Source organism: Accipiter gentilis, chromosome 32 (assembly GCF_929443795.1).
Source record: "Accipiter gentilis chromosome 32, bAccGen1.1, whole genome shotgun sequence".
NCBI lineage: Eukaryota > Metazoa > Chordata > Aves > Accipitriformes > Accipitridae > Astur > Astur gentilis.
In genome coordinates, this window is record NC_064911.1 from 8029963 (window position 1) to 8048492 (window position 18530).

General features: G+C 39.6%; 1 protein-coding gene across 5 annotated transcripts in view; it reads right to left on the reverse strand.

Moving 5' to 3' along the window:
• Positions 1–18530, reverse strand: part of DSCAM (DS cell adhesion molecule) — a 491765-nt gene that overhangs the window by 405834 nt on the left and 67401 nt on the right. For all 5 annotated transcript variants that reach the window (XM_049835149.1, XM_049835148.1, XM_049835150.1 and 2 more), the window contains exon 2: positions 547–864. In XM_049835149.1, coding sequence (XP_049691106.1) covers positions 547–864 — 318 coding nt within the window. The remainder of the gene's footprint in view (positions 1–546; positions 865–18530) is intronic.

The following is an 18530-nucleotide window of genomic DNA, read 5'->3' on the forward strand; positions in this document are numbered from 1 at the left end:
GTCTGCACAAAGTCAGTATAGAAAACAGACGCAAAACCATTATGCTCATTTGCATCTTTTCACTTAAACAGAAAGCACTGCCTATGGACCAACATCAGTTGCTGAATCGTTACACGGGACACGAGTTTCTCTCTCAAAACAAAGCACAACTGAGTACAAGCAAATGAGAAGGGATGTGATTAGGCAAACATTCCTCTTTTCTTTCAACCCCCAAACAAAAATCCAAAGACTGCATCTTTTTCTCTCACAGTTCTTTAATGAGATAAGGATGATCTGATTACTGATTTCATTATCTGTTCATTTTTTCCTTATATTTGCGCAGAAGCCCAACTGATTATGATCTTTGAAAAACTAACTTTTCTCCACCAAAATAAAACAGAACAAGGAGGAGAGGGAAGAATCCACTGTTTTACTTAATATTGTGAATACTTCAGAGATGACACTTCTGGCCGATCTCCTTTGATTCACAGCTGCTGCTACTCTTTGAAACACCCAAGTTTCCTCCCTCCTCAATCCCATTTGAACCCAATAAAAGACTGTACTTACCAGCCTTAATGTGAACATCCTGACTTCTGATTTTCCCTGAAGGATTTTCAGCTGTGCAATAGTAAGTGTTATCATGGATTAAGTTATTAAAGCTTGAAGGAGGGAAGGGGAAAATTTGGAGAGTGCCATTGGGGTGGACGTGGCGGATCCCTGGGACATCGTAGATCTCCTCGCCCGTTGCTAGGTACCATCTGAGCGTCACAGGGGGGATCCCTGCTGCTGGACAGGGTACCAATGTCCCTGTGGTGCTAGCAAACACTACCTCTTGCAGAGATGCATTGACAAAATATAGACTGGCATGTAGATCTTCACTGAAAACTGCAAGACAAAAAAAGAAAAAGAACAGACCTTGAAAACCTAAGAAATATCAGATACACACAAAACAATTTGACTGTTACTTGCCACAAAATCAAACGCAATGCCTAGGGAAGGTAATCAAAACATCTGGATCCTAACGCAAGCTCTAATAAAATGTTTCTCATTTTAGAAGAAAATATCCCGAGATTAAACACACTAAGTGGTTTAAGCCCAAAAGTAAAATGGGGAATCTCTTTCTTTGTAGTGTAAAGATCCGATCACTTTTGCATCTGCTGATGTAGCGTTCTTTGTAAGGCAAGCAAAAATCCAATAGTAATCTACTTCCATGAAATTTCTAGCAACTAGATTTCTGCCTGGAACACAGGCAGTTTCTGTTAGCATTTATAAACTTATTTTTTCAGTCTTTCCATGGCAAAACAATTTATAAAGTAATAAAAAAAACCTGAGCAAACAATGAAAAAAATGCCCGTAAGTCCTTAATAAGAATAGATACCCATACTTAATACAGATAGAACTTAATAAATACATTATATAATTTGGTCAGATCTTTCTAACAAAGACCTATAAACCTAGGTACAAAGCATGCTTATGATAATCTTGGTTCTGCCATGCATGTGACGGTAGTCACCCTCCTGACCTTAAACCACAGATTCTGTAACACCGAAAAAAGTTGGTATTGGTCAGAGCACAAGACTAGCCCTCATTCTTCTGAAGACTTCTGCCATGGGCTGTTCAGCTGTTACCCAGAGGGCTTGAAGGCTCCAACTGGCTTGAAGGTTCCCTAACATTTCATCCAAAATACCTTCCTAACCCTCTCTGTCTGAGAACGTATCAGCATAAAGCATGATTTTTGTTTTCCAATAAATGGTAGAAAACATCACCGATACCACCACTGTGCTGTACATTTGCATATACTGCTTACTTGTAAAAAAACTTCCATTTTTCATTGACACAAACACAGAAATTTGCATATTTCACTATATCTTGAATGCAATACATTATGACATGATTTTCTAAAGCAAGTCTGGTAAGGAGTAAGTTTTTAAAAAGGTGACCATAGTGCATCAGGCCCAAGTGAACGTCAGTGAGACAGATTTCAAGGTTAGCCTTCATTTGCACAAGACGGATGCTCTCGTCCTGCAGAAATAACTTGCAATCCCAACACTAAGTCATGAAATTCCTTGTCTACCTCTGCCGCTTAGTCCTACAGTAGCTTGGAGCACAAAATGGACTATTTTTTCCTTCTCTCTTTTGACACCTTGAGGAGATATTAGCTGGGAAGATATTCTCTCCTAAATATCATCTTGATATTGACCATCAGGAGAGACGACCTCAAAAAGAGAGCGGAACTGGTTCTGGGAATCCCTAGAAAGGAAAAAGTAAGAGAGACCCTCCTGAAGCAATAGGAAAAGATGTCTGGCATGCAGGAGGCAGCCAGACAAACGGGCATCACAGAGCAGGATGAAAAGGACTTGGAGATTCAGAAAGAAGAAATCTCAAGCACTGGAGCTGACAACTCCCTGCATATAGATGAGACAGGTGCTAGTACAGAATAAAGTCCCTTGCAAGAAACAAGTTCTTCCTAGTTGGCGCAGCCCTAGGAGAGAATTGGGTATCTGGAAAGCAAAAATAGGCATAATAGGACTAAGCACAGAAAGAAGCAGGGCTGAATAAGATGGTGCCATTTTTACATAATCACATTTCTAATTATAGTTATACTTTGAAGCAGAGAACAGTATTGTTGGTAACATAATAGAGAACAAAACTTGGCATTGTTCATCTGCTGTACAAGCTATTCTGTACAAATACAAGTGAAACAATCAACAGGGCATTTTAATTTCCATTGCCCACCAAGACATTCACATAGAAGTAATAAATACAGTTCACATTTGCCAACTTTTATTATGCTATACTGCTTCTTAACAGACATTCACGTAAAACTGGTGGATTTGCTGGCCAAGAATAAAGAGGTGAATACCAAATTGCAAATGCCATAAAAATAGAGAATATCAGGAACTACGTTTGACACTTCCACAGAATCTTTCTAATCAAAATGCAGCACAGCTGAACTAGAGACTCATACTAGCAGCACATAACAATGATTTTTTCCAGCTGCTTTGTATCCCCTGTAGAAGCTTTCACTACTTTTGACAAACTTTCCATCCATCAGCCTATACAATAGTGCTTCATTTTAAAAGAGCATCTGGTACACATTCTTCTTAACAGCAGACACAAACACACTAAGATCCCTGGAAAATAATTGCAGTGCTATAATACACACATATATACACAATGCTGACAATCCAGATGCGTTTTGTGGTGGAAAACAATGTGTAAGCTACTTGGATACATTCAACAACAAAAATGGGATTTCAGAATCTTTTATTAAAAAGATATTTCTCTGCAACGTTCCATAGGAAGAAAGTGATTAGCTGAATAGCAGAACAAGTGATATATCAAAACCTAATTGAAACTGAGACAAGTCAAAGACGATATGTAATTATATGTTACTTAACTGTAAAATATGATCTAAACTAAACAGCATATTTTACAGTAAGCAGAAGCAAGCTCAGACTAAAAGTTGCAAGGGAGAGCAGTAGGGAAAGTTGATGAGAGTTCTAGATGTAAAACAGTGAAGAGAAATACCTCAAGAACAAAACAAAACAAAACAAAAAAGGTAAGAATAGAAGGGGAAAAAAAAATCAGACAGGTTCTACCAACTGCCTAAATGCTATTCTGAAAACAAGGCTTTTGAAGTATTTTGTCTCCAGAACAATGGCTAAAATTGCAAGAGCCCAAGCAAACAGGCACAGGCCTGGCCCCACAGCCTGCTCTGCAGGAATGGAGCTCTGCAACACCTCTAAGCCAGAACTGAAATGGCTTGCAGTTGAGTCTGACTACGCTTGGTCTGGACAAAGATGACATCAGCATTTTCAAAGAGATGACATCAGTTAGCAGTCCAAGGGAAGGAAAGTCAAAGATTCCTCCTCAACAAGGTTTATTTATTGCTGAAACCAGTAATACTCAAAGGAAACAGGAGGCAGCCTGCGTCTCAGCAGCACTCAGTGGATGCCCCAACTGAAATGACAAGGTGACAGTCTGCACATGCAAGTACTTCAGGGCAATGAGGCAAAGACCTATGCCCTTAACTGTGTGGTTAAAGGAGCACATAAACAGTTTAACAGATCAATAGACACATGACAAGCGACTCTTCTTGAATCTCAGGTTAAATAGATACCATTATCTTACTCGTACAACAAAGGAGGGAAGGAGGGAAGGATACATTTTTTGCAAGTGTGGTCAAAATGCCTTAGACTCAACTACTTGAAGCAATAAGGAGAACTGACAAAGTATAATAGCCAAGAAAATTTCTCCTGCTTTTCAGGGGAGGCAGCGCTACAGCATTGTGCCTAGCAAAGTGCCAGCCAGATACAAAATTTCTTTTAGCACTTGAGAAATCTCCAGTCAAGTAAACTGGCTTATCTCATGACAAGCTGGTCAGTGGGGCTGCAAGCTGATCACACTCAGAAACCGAAAGTGAGACTGAGGACTGTATAGCCAGTCTGGGTAGATGTAACCAGACTGGACAGAGATAGGTATAAAGATCTAGTCTGGGCTTTGCATTGCTATACCCATACCTATTGGCATAGCTAGGACTGAACTTGTTTTTTGGTTTGTACAGAGGTGACCTTTAATCTTTTCTGGCACATCGCTCCTTCCTCCAGGTCTCCAGGGTGTTGCAGCTCCTACATATATACCTGCTGTGCACTTGAAGGTCTTTTATAAGGGCCTAGCAAATAACACTTCTGATATTTCTGCCTGTAAGGGTGCCATTTATCAAGGCTTCATTCTATATTACACAAGACAAAACAGGCTGAAACTGGTGCTCCACAATCCTGCCTTTTAATGGGCAGAAGGAGGTGTCACTAAGACATAAGAGAGAAGATGCTACATTTAAACTACTACACTGGATCAGGCTTGAGCTTGCTCTGTGTAGGATCTCGAGTCCTGAAGGGATCAGCATCAGCTGCAACAAAGAGATGAAAGATGACAAGCAAAAGCAAACTGTGAAACTAGAGGAGATCCTCATCTTCCCTTTCTCCACCATTCTCTATGTCCCCTTCAGACTGCTTCACCTTTAAGAAACTTTACCACAATGACACCTAAAGTGAAAACTTTCATGGAGTTTGCATGTAACATAAGAAAAATTTATATCTGTTCAACTCGGTGCCAAAATGCCATGCAGAAGCTTGGTGTTGTGCATTTCCTTCTCATCACGTTCTCTTTCATGTTTTATTAAGTTTAAATAACATGCTTGTGATTCCTGAAGCTAGTTTTTTGTGCCTCACAGTACTCCAAAGCCCTCTTTCCATATTCTGCAACTGACCTCTTAAAGCCCCAGTTTTCTCTTCAGTTCTTGAAAGAACTGAAATACCTTTTGGCAACAGACAATTCAACATATTCAAAAATATTGATAAAATATCTCTGAACAATTAATTGATACTTATATTTAAATTACCTTCCCTGTCCTTTTCAAAGGCTAAATACTATTCCTGTAATGCTTATGCAAGGGTAAAGTTTCACTTTCAAAACAGAGGGGAAATTATTTCTCATCCCTTTGATTAATCAAATCCAGCATGAAATATTTATATACATAAAATAAAAGATATGAATCAAAGTGAAAGTCTGGAGCAAAGAGACCACTGAGATTATTTAGATAAAATAAAAAGCAAAGTAGAAAAGATAAATTATGTAATTAAGCAGTTGACTGCTATCCTGCACTACAGAAGGTTTATAGCAATGGTCTTAACTGTCTTGCAGTGGAGCGTCAGGTTTGCCACAGCCCTGGACAGTAATATTTCCTCTCCTTTTCTCCTCAGTGATGTTGTGATTGATGAACTGGTCAACAATCAAGTATTTTCTTTAGATTTAATAGAACATATAAAGTGTCACCTTAAAATTTAAGAATTTCTCACTGTTATATACCTGCAACGTAAACAAAGAAACCTAGAAGCAAACCCAAGGAGTATAATAAAAACATGAAAAATAAAAATAAAAAAGGACAGTATAGAATAAAGTCTAAACTTTGCCTCTGTCAGAAATCAGTGATCCAAGAACACCCCCGTTTCAGAAAGCTGTTTTCTGGTACTGACTCTTGCAGTCTGCGCTTGGAATGGTAACCCCCTGGAACCGCTTTCTACCATGATGGGACAGTAAACTCCAGGAAAAGCTGACGGGAAAATTTGCTGCAGGCATCTTCTCAGCCACATAAAGCATGTGCAAAGCAAGATGAGACACCATCCTTTGAGCAGTTAAGTGACTAGGAACCCAGGTAGCCTCATCAATGCATCAAGCTCCAATCAAAGTTTAAGGAAAACAAAAAAATACCGACAGTCTTTGTGCCTTCTGGAAGATGCCTTTTCCTGAGAGACCCCAGGTATTGTGCCTAGGTTTTCTGAATATCCTGCACAGCTAATGTGGGATGACAAACACAGCCTAAAGGCAGTTTAGATCCCACTTTAGTGGTGCAAATCACTCGCTTCTCTTGGTCCTTCATCTCCACCAGTTAGACAGAGATTAGGACAACTCTCCATCTTTCAAGGCATCACATCCTTTACCAGTTCTGACGCCAGTAATTCCACAATACTTCTCCAGGTTTCAGAAAATGTAAAAGCAAAGCTTTTTTTGTGGTTTTGTTTTTATTTTGGTGGGGGAAGGTGGCACATAAAAAGCAATAGTAGAATCACAGCAAAAAAGAAAAAGATGTTCCCCTTCACCCCTAAAACAGGGGTGGGACGGGTGGGAAGAGAGCCAGAAAAGAGAGATTATCTGCTAAAATGGAAGGAAAAAGAAGGAAAAGCTAACAGGACTGGTGAAAGTCAAAAGGGTGCTAACGCTCAAGGAAGGATTTTTAAAGGAACTCCTCAGGATCCCCTATCTCATGAGAGAACTGGTATCAGTGAGACAGCTACTTTTTCACTGGCCTGAAATCAGAGTAGGAAACAATCAAGAAAACACCATCTTGATCACAACCCTTAAAAACATATAGCTATTAGGTAGACTTTACCCTTCCTTTGAATGCCTTTGCATTTTGTTTTATTTAAAGCTAAGACAAAAGTATGCACATCTACAGAATTCCACTTGGCATTAAGGAAATATGTATTTGCTTTTTAGAGATTGAGCTTCTCTGTGAAATTTTGGGACCCAAATATAACAAAATAATTGAGAAATTTAAAGAACAGAATTTAAGCCTGATTTTCCATATGATCACTGAAAAATATTGAAATCATCATTACAGGGGAAAATAAAGTATTGATTATTCACTGTAAGGTAAAAGACAAATATTTTGTAAGACAAATTAATGAAAGTCATGTAAAAAAAAAAATTGTAAGAAAATGGCTAAAGACATCTAAACAATAAACTATGTTTAAGGAAACTGAATTAACAGGATCATACTACAGGTTAATTACCCTGTTGACATCCAAACAATATAGCATGCTAGGATAATCTTTTTGCATAAACACACACAGAGAACTGATAAATGAAACATTTCAGAGTGCATTTCTCTGCCTTTCAAACCAGTAGTAGAAGCATTACAAATGTAATCACAAATATGCAGATTACTCAGTGGAGAACACAGCCAGAGAAAGACTGTCTGGGTGGGTGGTAGGGCGTAATGTTAGCAAGCTATGTCACAATTTAGGACATTCCCCGCCCCCCCCCCCCCATATTCCATAATGTATCAACATGACTGAAATTAAAAAATAAAAAAAAAAAGCTAGATAAGCTTTTTTTTCCTTTCCTCTAATGAGTCTCCCCTTTCCAAATTAAAAAAAAAAAAGCCCTTATTTTAAAAGAAGAAAAAACTGATTAGACACCTACAAACAATAATGTTATCACTACTCAATTATCGAGTAACAGGCTATGCAAAGTGACCTAGAGAAATTACTTCAGCTATTGTGAAAAGATCAGAGTGATGAGGCATTACACTAATCCATCTGTGATCATGTCTCCCTCTAGGGGTTTTATCTAATGACTAACACATAAGGTTGATAAATATTATAAATTTTATTAGAGTAAGGATAAAATGAATACCCTTTTATGATTTTGGCTTTGATTCTGATGCCGGAGAGGAATTTCATATGCCCCTCTGAATCGGTAAGAATTGAATATTCCTCACTATTTGAGGGGAGGGAGGGTAAAACACAACTCACACAAGGAATAACTTTCAGGTGGAAGCAAGATGGGTATCTTCAAGAACAGAGAACAGGAAAACAGCACTGGATAAAGATGCTCTGACCAGGCTCCAAAGTAAGCCTTACTAAAAGGAACTAAAAGAACAAAGAAAAGAGAAAAAAAACACTAAAGAAAAATTATGAGAAAATGTTAAAATCAACAGAAAATAGCTTTAATATGGAAAACAAAATGAAATCAATTGCACAAACTGATTTGAGATTACAAATGTAATTAAGAAAGAGATGAGTATATTAAAGTACTACACTAGTAAAAATAAGTACAAAAGCACCAATAAAACACCACACACAACAGTTTAAAGTCAAGTTAATAATGAAGGCAAGGCAAAAACTTTTGTTTGCTCACAGCCAGTTTGATCTCTTTGATCAATATTACTTTTCTGTAAACTGCTGAGAAAAGCAGAAGAAAATCCCAAATTTTTTGTCTGCAGCTGTCATCTCCTACAAGAAGGAATATAACTTTGCACTGGTCAGATCACAGGTGTTCATGAGAACAATGGGCAGAAAAACCTTTTTATTTTTCCCCAAGAAAAATATATATTCCAGCAACAAATGCTGAAGCATCCACTGCTCTGACAAAATAATTTTTCTGATACTTCTTACAGAGGCCTCCTAAACAGCGAACAAACAAAAGTGTGAGGAATCTTTTTCACCAATTTTTCAATTAGAAAATGCTAACTTGTCCAAATGTGAGCTTTGCATGGGTGACCTGCTAGTCATCCTTGACAGACTGACCTGCTGGGCTTGAAGCGAGCCCCAGCACCTGCAGGAGCCTCAATCAGTGCAGGGAAAGGGCAGAGACCCCGTGTACCTCAGAGTAGCACCTTTGAAACTGAAAATCTCTGAATTTGACCAAAATGCTCCTTGATTTCTCTTTGCAGTGACTACCAGAGACCCTGATGAAGCCAGATGACAAAGTGAATCCTGATTGCTCGCTGCCAGGCATACCTCCCAGACCTGACATGCAGGCATAGTGGCAAAGGGTGCCCCAGAAAAGAGGCAGTGGGGAAGATGGCATCTGGGGTGCCAGGTGCCCACCAAAGCTGCTCTATCATTCCCCCTTCTAAGCTGAAGAGGGGAGAGAAAACATAAAAAAAAGCTCATGGCTCGAGATAAGGACAGGGACAGATCACTCGACAATTACCATCATGAGCAAAACAGACTCGACTTGGGGAAAATTAATTTAATTTATTACCAATCAAATCAGAGTAGGGTAATGAGAAATAAAACCAAATCTTAAAAAACACCTTCCCTCCACCCCTCCCTTCTTCCCAGGCAAAACTTCACTCACGAATTCTCTACCTCCTCCTCCACAGCAGCACAGGGGGATGGGGAATGGTGGCTGGGGTCAGTTCATCACACATTGTCTCTGCCACTCCTTCCTCCTCAGGGGCAGGACTCCTCATACTCTTCACCTGCTCCGGCGTGGGGTCCTCCCCGGGCTGCAGGTGGAGATCTGCTCCACTGTGGACCTCCCTGGGCTGCAGGGGGACAGCCTGCCTCACCATGGCCTTCCCCACGGCCTGCAGGGGAATCTCTGCTCTGGCGCCTGGAGCATCTCCTCCCCCTCCTTCTTCACTGACCTGGGGGTCTGCAGGGCTGTTCCTCTCACATATTCTCACTCCTCTCTTCTCCAGCTGCAGTTTCTTGTTGTGCAGTAACTTCTCCTCTTTCTTAAATCTGTTACCCCAGAGGCGCTACTACCGTCACTGATGGGCTGGGCCTTGCCCAGCAGCGGATCCATCTTGGAGCCGGCTGGCATTGGCTCTGTCAGACATGGGGGAAGCTTCTAGCAGCTTCTCACAGAAGCCATCCCCATAGCCCCCCCCCCCCCCCGCTACCAAAACCTTGCCATGCAAGCCCAATACAGGTGATGAGGGGCAGTTGCAGGCAGAGGCCTTCCCTCTGCCCCTGGACATCCTCCTCCTCCTCCCATCCCCTGAGGGGAAAGAGTAAGGGAACAAGAAAGGGTTAGCAATACAGCTGGGATGGAGAGCATAGGGGAAGACTGGGACAGGCCCATTATCAGCTATTTATGTCTTCCTCATATAAAGAAAAGCTCTGAGGAAATCAGGAGTGTGTTAATTTGCAAAATGTAAAATTCCAAAATTGTCCTGTACAAAGAAATTGAGTTATTCACTCACTTCACTCTAGCAAGTGCCTACTTTCACTGGTCATCCCAGAGACTTGGCTTAACATATGGTAAAATAAAAAAATTTGAAGCAAGATGCATTTCTTGCATGATTGACTTTTTTATGCTTGGGCTGCTTTTGGCTGGGATAGAGTTAATTTTCTTCACGGTAGCTAGTATGGGGCTATGTTTTGGACTTGTGCTGAAAACAGTGTTGATCATTCAGGGATGTTTTAGTTATTGCTGAGCAGTGCTTACCCAGAGTCTGCTCCTCACACCATCCCACCAACAAGCAGGCTGGGGGGGTCCAAAAAGTTGGGAGGGGACACAGCTGGGACAGCTGACCCCAACTGACCCAAGGGATATTCCAGACCTTATGATGTCATGCTTGGCACATAAAGCTGGGGGAAGAAGGAGGAAGGGGGGACATTCAGAGTTATGGCATTTTTCTTCCCAAGTCACCGTTAACATATGATGGAGCCCTGCTTTCCTGGAGATGGCTGAACACCTGCCTGCCCATGGGAAGTGGGGAATGAATTCCTTGTTTTGCTTTGCTTGCATGCACAGCTTTTGCTTTACTTATTAAACTGTCTTTATCTCAGCCCACGAGTTTTCTCACTTTTACCCTTCCGATTCTCTTCCCCATCCCACTGTGGAGGGAGTGAGCGAGCAGCTGTGTGGTGCTTAGTTGCCAGCTGAGGTTAAACCACAACAATGCTGAAGCAGTCTTATAAATTTTTACTATTGCTACTGCAGTACAAATCCGGTGGTGGGGCCGGGATCAAGATAAGAATGTAGTCTACGGCAAGTATGGATGAGCTGGTTAGGTTTTGCACTGTTTTAACACATATAATTGCATAATTGGCATCATTCAGAAAGCCAAAATTCTTTCCACAGTGTATAATCTCCCAGTGCAGAACTGCTTCCTATGTAGCGTGCTGTGTAATGGCAGCCAGTATTTTAGGGCCAGTTTAAAATTGCAATTCAATTTTTTCCAAAAGGAAAAAAAAAAAATATTATGCTTTTTCAAATTGCTAACTCTGATTCAATGTATCAGTGCTCAACCTTTTATTCCAAAGGGGTATTCATTTGAATCCGTTTCAAAATCAGAACCACTAATGAGGGTAATTAAGTATGCAATTGTTTTTGCCTTCAAAAAATGATCACTACAGAAAAAAGCACGCAGTGTTACATTATCATTCTCACAGGACAGATACTTCCATTAAATCAAAGCAGGCTTCCACAATTAAAAGGTCCTCAGGTGAAACCATAAAAAAAAGCAGAACCCACAAATGAGTTGCATCTCTGGAAGGGGGAGAAGTGTGGGTTTTGGTGGAGTGCACTGTAGAGACCTGAGTGCACAGACAAATGCTGAGTGGCAAATGCAATAGATGCAAGTGATGGGAGCCTTTAATCAGTTAAAAAGGAATAATCTGTTTGTGATTTAAATGCTTACTTTTAATTATGGGTTCAATAACGGATGGTATGAAAGAGTAGATGTTGTTGTGGAGTAGACATTCCAGTTTGGGCTACAAACTACCAAAGTAAGATGTGTAGGTAAGGTTCTTTTCCCTTATTTAAGCAAATAGAGAGAAACTGAAAAACAAGACAAATAAATAATTATCAACTTGGGGGCAAAGAATGTACATCTTTGCTTTTTGAAGCAAGAGCCAATGCATAACCTCAACTCCACTCATTCCTACCATAAAGAACACATTGCAAGAACTCCAAAAGAAAACCAGACAGAAATGGGAGAAAAGCATTGGATTTATTTTTTCCTCACAAAAATATTTTATGAGCAAGAGAAAAAGATAATCAGCTGTACCACAGTTCTGAAAAATTGAATTAATCAATATTTGTATAGCTTTTCTTTTGACTGATTTAACAAATTATAACTTTTTCCATAAACAGAGTCATTGCTTACAAGGATTCATTGGCTGAGATCTACCAGATTTCAGTCTGGGGCTTGTCTGCAAATGCTGCTGCTGGCCTAATGCTTTTTTATAGTGTCCTGCTGGCCACCTGTATCATGTTCTAATAGGACAACAGAGTTTTACAACTAAACAACAGCAAAGGCTAGCATACTCCTTATTGGACCTATGTGGAAGAGTCAAAATTTCAAAAAATATCTCTTCCACACAAAGATGAAAGTAAAACAGATCAAAATTTTCAGTGAAAGTAATTAAGTGACAAGATGCTTCATAAAATTATATGAGGGTATATTTTAGACCAGAGCAGTCAGCTACATTATGAGTCCCATAGTCTGGTCACTCCTCTGTCATCTTTCCCACAACCCAGATGAATGCTCTAATACTCACACAAGCCAGAGGCTACAAGATCTTTCATCTGGATGCAGAAAAAAGCCAGGACACCCTTCTGGGATGGGTTCTTACTCTCTGATTTCTCAGGTGGGCAACCTCCACTTGCAGTGAGTGAGTGAGCCCTACTGCCAGAGTTAGTGTCCTACCAGACCAAGCAAGACTTCCAATCACCAAGCTATAGGAAGCTAGAGAAGGAAAAAAGCCCCAAAATATCAAGAGATTTGTAAACCCCAACCTCTCAGTTCCATTATTCCACACCATGGTTATTACCAAGTATCCTCAAAAGTGGCCCACAAAAGCTAAGTCGGCTAATTCCTCTCATGCCTTCAAGAAGCCTTCAGGAGCCCTTGGTAGTAATGATTACAAGTTCAGTGGGCTCCTGCATCTACAATCTGGAAGCAACCTTTGTTATCAGAGCTGAAAGTTGACTCTCCTAAAAGTTTCTGTAAATCCAAAGCAGGGCTGAACATGTTCCACAGAGAGCTCTATCCCAAAACTATGAGAGGAGAAAAAGGAAAGGAGAAAAACGGAAGGAAAGATCTGGATGATGCCCAGCTGTATCCCACTCCCCCTCCATGTTCATTCACTTGTGGGGGAAAAGTATATTCTCCTTGCACAGACTGAGCACTGGGAGAAACAATATTGCCCCGAAAGAAAGAGAAGAATGGAGGTCTGGCATTTGGCTGAGCCTGCACAACTTCTACCCAGACACCATCAGTGAGCTCATCTAGTAAGTACAAGCGTGAGAATCTGAAACACATGCTGACAGGCATCAGCATACAAAGCACAAGGTTTTATTCTAAGAAGTCACTAAGAAACATTGCTAAATAACATTAAAAGAAAATGCAGAAAGAATTAGGTCAAAGTTTTGGTGGTACACTATTTCCAATATAGACACCATTCTTCTCACTTGTTAGTTCCTGCTAAAGGAAAATGCAAAACCTGCCCACCAGGGCCATGGGGATAAGCAGAGCACGTGGATAAGCAGAGCAACCACTGCAGTGCTGCCTGAAAAACAGAGTCCTTCCAGACACTACTAGAGACTAGTAGTACCGAAGTCTACTGTATTTCTTAAATAGGAAATGTTGAACAAAACCTGTAGTCTTAATGGTACCAAGTCACCTCCATTACTATTAGCACATCAAGGATGAAATGTAATATTAGTGTGGTGCATCATTTGCATCACACATCATATAATACTGTGGCATAAGAGCATTTCCAGTCAGGAAGCATAAGTTTACTGCCCCCCACCTCCCCTCCATGATTCTTTCCCTTTCATCTCAAGCTTAACTGCAAGCTATTTAACCAAGAAAGAGTCCTTATTCCACAAGCCTGCAGAAGCAGAACAAGTCAGGGCACTCAAAAATGCAGGAATGGGAAAAAAATCCTGAGTCACAGGCAAGACAATACCTTCCCTTGCAAATGACTCTGAAGGGAGCAAACCTCTGGGCTCTAGAAATGGCTCTGTGGAGCAAACCCTTGCCTGGATTAGAAATCCCTTCAAGAGCACGGCCACTTGGCATTTGGATTTCCTAGTCTGCTGTACATTTTCAAACCTTTGAAGAACATGCAGCACATCTGAAGCATTTTGCTGCACTAATGCTACTTCTCAACCGTGCTAGATTTTTTCCACCCATGGGGACAAGTTCTCAATTTGACTGTATTCTTTCTGACAGTTTGCCTGTCATATTAGACGATGCTGGCTTGGGCTGAGTCACAGCAACAGCCCAACTGCAGAACAAGACCAGCCCTTCCCCACATACCATACACAGCACCGGCAGAGGAACATGGAGTGAAGAGGGCAGAGCTGCCTGTCTTGCTTGAGGGATGGCTCTCAAGTAATGCAGAGTTCAAAAAAAGGGGACAGAGGAAAAAGACGGTGAAAGAAAACCACAAACAACATAACTATTACTTCTGGTCAGCAGAAACAGACAGTACTGATAGAACTAAGTAGATAGTCTCTCTTCTCCAAAACAAACAGAACTTGTAATTCTGTACGTTTAATAATGAAATTGCTGAAAAGTTCCTGAAGTGATTTGGCCCTAGTAACATCAAAATAAAACCAATACTTATGTAGGCACTAAGTAGTTCAAATAATACAACACAACAAGCCACAATGAAGAAAAGAAACATCATTAGCATTTGGTTATTGCTCACGTTTTTCCTAAACTGCTTCTGAGATGACCATGATGTACTCATTTTTGTTTAGATCTCACTAAATGAAAAGAAAGCAAAATGTACTAGCATTCATGGCTACTGCTATAGAAGATTAGACCTATGACAAATTACTTCAACCTTAATAAGAAAAACACCCCAAAAGCCACTAGATTTTCACTCTACCTATCACTTGGAGAAGGGGGAAAAAAAAAAGAAAAAGGCAGATCTGAAACAAGTTTTCAGGATTTAATTTTGTTTCTTAATAAACCCAAACAAACTATAACTTATGGATTGCTTAGTACTTGAACAACTGCAGTCTACTACTCTCTTTGTCATGGGTTTACTATATAATTCATACAACATAGCATACGCAGAAAATATTAGTACTTCAAAATACACACAATTCATTACATTTACTTGATGACAAGTAAAATCTCAGGAAGTTGGGTTTTGCTGGACGAGGAAGGGTTTTAAGGAGAAGAAATTAAATATATCTAAAATAATTTCAAATGACAATGTCTCTCAATTTTTAGATAGTAACTGAAATTGAGATACTACCAACATAAAAATAAGTTCTTTAAGAGTATTTTAACATTCTGAATGATCCCAAAATAACATTCAGAGTTTGGAAATTGCAAGTTTAGAATGCTAATCAATTGAGAAATAGAAATATATATGAAGATACCATAAAGATGGCTACAGAATGAGCATATAACACACATTTACATTTTAGATACTCTTGACAAAATACAAGACCAATTTGCTTTGAAGGCCTCTTTGTTTACGTGAAAAATAAGCACATGAAATGCTGACCTGTGCCTCAGAAATTCCTGGGTTCTGTTTTAGTCCCCCCACCCGGCTTCCTGCACCACATCAAGGCAATCATAAGCCTCAAAGCCCAATAATAACAAAACCCAGCTTTCTCTGAACCTCAGTGAAATTTGAACACTTAAATACCAGTGACAATGTGTGTTTGGCCCTTTCCTGTGTCATCTAGCACTTTAAAATATAAGTAATAACATTTCACTTCTTCACTCAGGTGCAATGAGAAAAAAAGTCCTTGCACCTTCTTTGCAGCAAGTCTCTTACATTTTATAACATCATTAGATAAAGTAATATGCATCATAGCTGAACTCATAAATATCTACCAGTACACTATGTAAAGTTATCATCTTTACATTGTGGACTCAGCTTTCATGTGTATTTCTCTTCTCCAATTATATACACTAAAACAGCTGGTATACAGAAGCGTTTTGATAAATGTATCCAAAGGAATAGTAAATAGCATCAATGACCTACAGTGAGGGACTGACCCTAGTGAAATATTGTTTAAAACTTACACCACTAAAGTAACAGCAATATGTATCTCTCACTACATTGTTGTAAGATCAGTCTAAACAAATCTGTTCCCTTCCAGCTTCCCTAGCAGAATACTTTACAAAGACCATGCCTTAAGAATAGCTGCACAGACTCATTTATTTTGTTATCACTTTTGGCAGTAGGATGACAGTGTTCTACATAAATCTTAGTGAAATGAAAAAGAATTCTTAAGTCTTCAGTTTCTTTAAAAAAAAAAAAAACAAAAAAAAACATTTTTTGCATAACAGTAGAACAAGATGCTTTACCAAAAGTCCATATACACATCATCTGATAAAGGATGTTTAGGGAAGAGTCTGTCACAGTCCTTTCTTAGTGGCGACAGCTAATTTAAAGTCCAATATTACATAACTAACTAGAATTACCTTTTCTGTTTGCAGTGTTCTGCGCTGATTTTCTTCTCCACATGCCATTTTACTCCTCATTATTGCATGATCTTTCTCTTTCCAGTTCTACTTATGTGCAAGTTGGGCTACCTTGAATATTGTTCCATCACAAGGCTTTAATATTTATAACCTTCTTCAGTTTGTTTATGCATATGTTGAACAACTGATAAACCAGCACAGATCCCTGACAGTGTGTTCTCTCCAGCATGAAAATCAATTATATGTTTCCTATTTCTTTTCTAACCTATCATCAATCTACATGAGGACTTCTCTTACCCCATGCCATCTTTCTTTCCTACTATTTGATATGACACTTTGATAAACCCTTTAAAGATCTGGTTATATGATACTGACTACATTCTCCTTGCCACCCGCTTTGATTCCCTCAAAAAAAAAACAAAAAAAAACAAACAAAAAACCCCCCACACCTGTAATAATTTGCAAGGCATGGCTTTCCTTTGCTAAGGCTGTGTCAGACTTCTTTCCCTAGTATGTTGTATTTACCTACATGTTCTAAAAACTTTGTTCTTTCTTAAGAGCTACCTATAGTTCTCTACCTTAGTCCTTTAAAACAACAAAACCCCCTGACATGAAGTACCCAAAGAAAAATAGCAATTCTAAGTCAATATAAGAAAAAGGTTACAGCAGTCACCATTTCTCCAAGCAATTATACATCTATTTTTGTTATTAACTTTATCTATTTTTATTTGTAACTCCTGAATGAATCTCATCCATGGCTGGTGATTCATTGGCATACAATGGATTAGTTCCTTCTAGAATTTCTTTCACTTACAATGCAGTTTTGGTTCATTCCTCAGAACTGCCTTCCAAAGAGAATGACAATGCTGAGGAGGTTGGCTCATTTCCCCCTTGAGACACAAGGTGCACAGAGTGATTGGGTTTTCTAGTTAAGCTGTGCAGCAAAATCTAGCACACTTATCCTGGCAATGGACTTAAAAACCGCTCCTGTGAAACCTACCCATTTGCAGTTTAGGTCTTGAGAACTGCCAGTGCAGACAAATCATGCAACTCAAGTGTGGTAGGTCTGACATGTCTAGTTTTGGATCTTCTGTACCCTACATCTGGGACCACAGACCAACCAGAGACTGGCAACCCCAACCTTAAAACACCTCTGCTGGTGGGAGTATCATAACTGAGAAAGTCAAGGAGAAGGTTAGTGCAGAGAATTCATGTGACTTTACTGCAGCAGCTTCACTTCCCTAAATACTCTCTTTGCTCCTTCAGCAGGTTCAATTGATCTTTGATGCATAAGGCTAGCTACTTCTCCAAATCTGTTTTGGTCTGCTTTACTCTGAACAGGCATTTAATTTGGTATGATTTAATAACATTTTCTTGCATGTTGAGACACAACACACATTGTGAAGGATACTTTTATTAGGTCTGTGTACTCTCTTGCTTAACCGCTTACAGGTGGGGTGTAAAGGAAAGAATACATCTAATGTCTGGCCTTTTTAGAAATTTTAAAAATTATTTTAGATTAAATTTCTCACATTGATTCCTTAGTGATTGAATTGCTTTGTCCCAGATGCCTATTTTCAAATACTTAGGTTATTTGGAAATTTTCTAGGTTCACTATTTTTCACCTTCACTTTTTCACCATTTGCCCAAGACTGAAGGATTGAACATGGATGTTCTTCAAGATTTCAGCCCTGGAAGACAAGTTCTCACCCATCATGTGCTCTTCCACACTTGTCAACTCCCCCTAACTTTAAGTTTCAAATCATCTGTTTCCTTGTCCTGTTTTGGTTTGTACCATGCCCCCACTTACTTTTAGAGATTTCCCTTTCCTCTCATAAATCTTACTCCTTCCTTTTAACACTTTTTTTTTCCCCAGTTCAGTTATTGAGGCTGGGCAGATGGTACAAGAGCCTACAATAAAAGGCTAAGTAGAGAGCTCCTACTATTCAGCCTCTTATTAAAACAGTCTCCTTCAAGCAAGTCTTTCCATACTGTTTCCTGCGTTGCCTGATACTTCTTAGAACATTACAGCTGCAGCTCATACCTCCTGTGCCAGATCAGG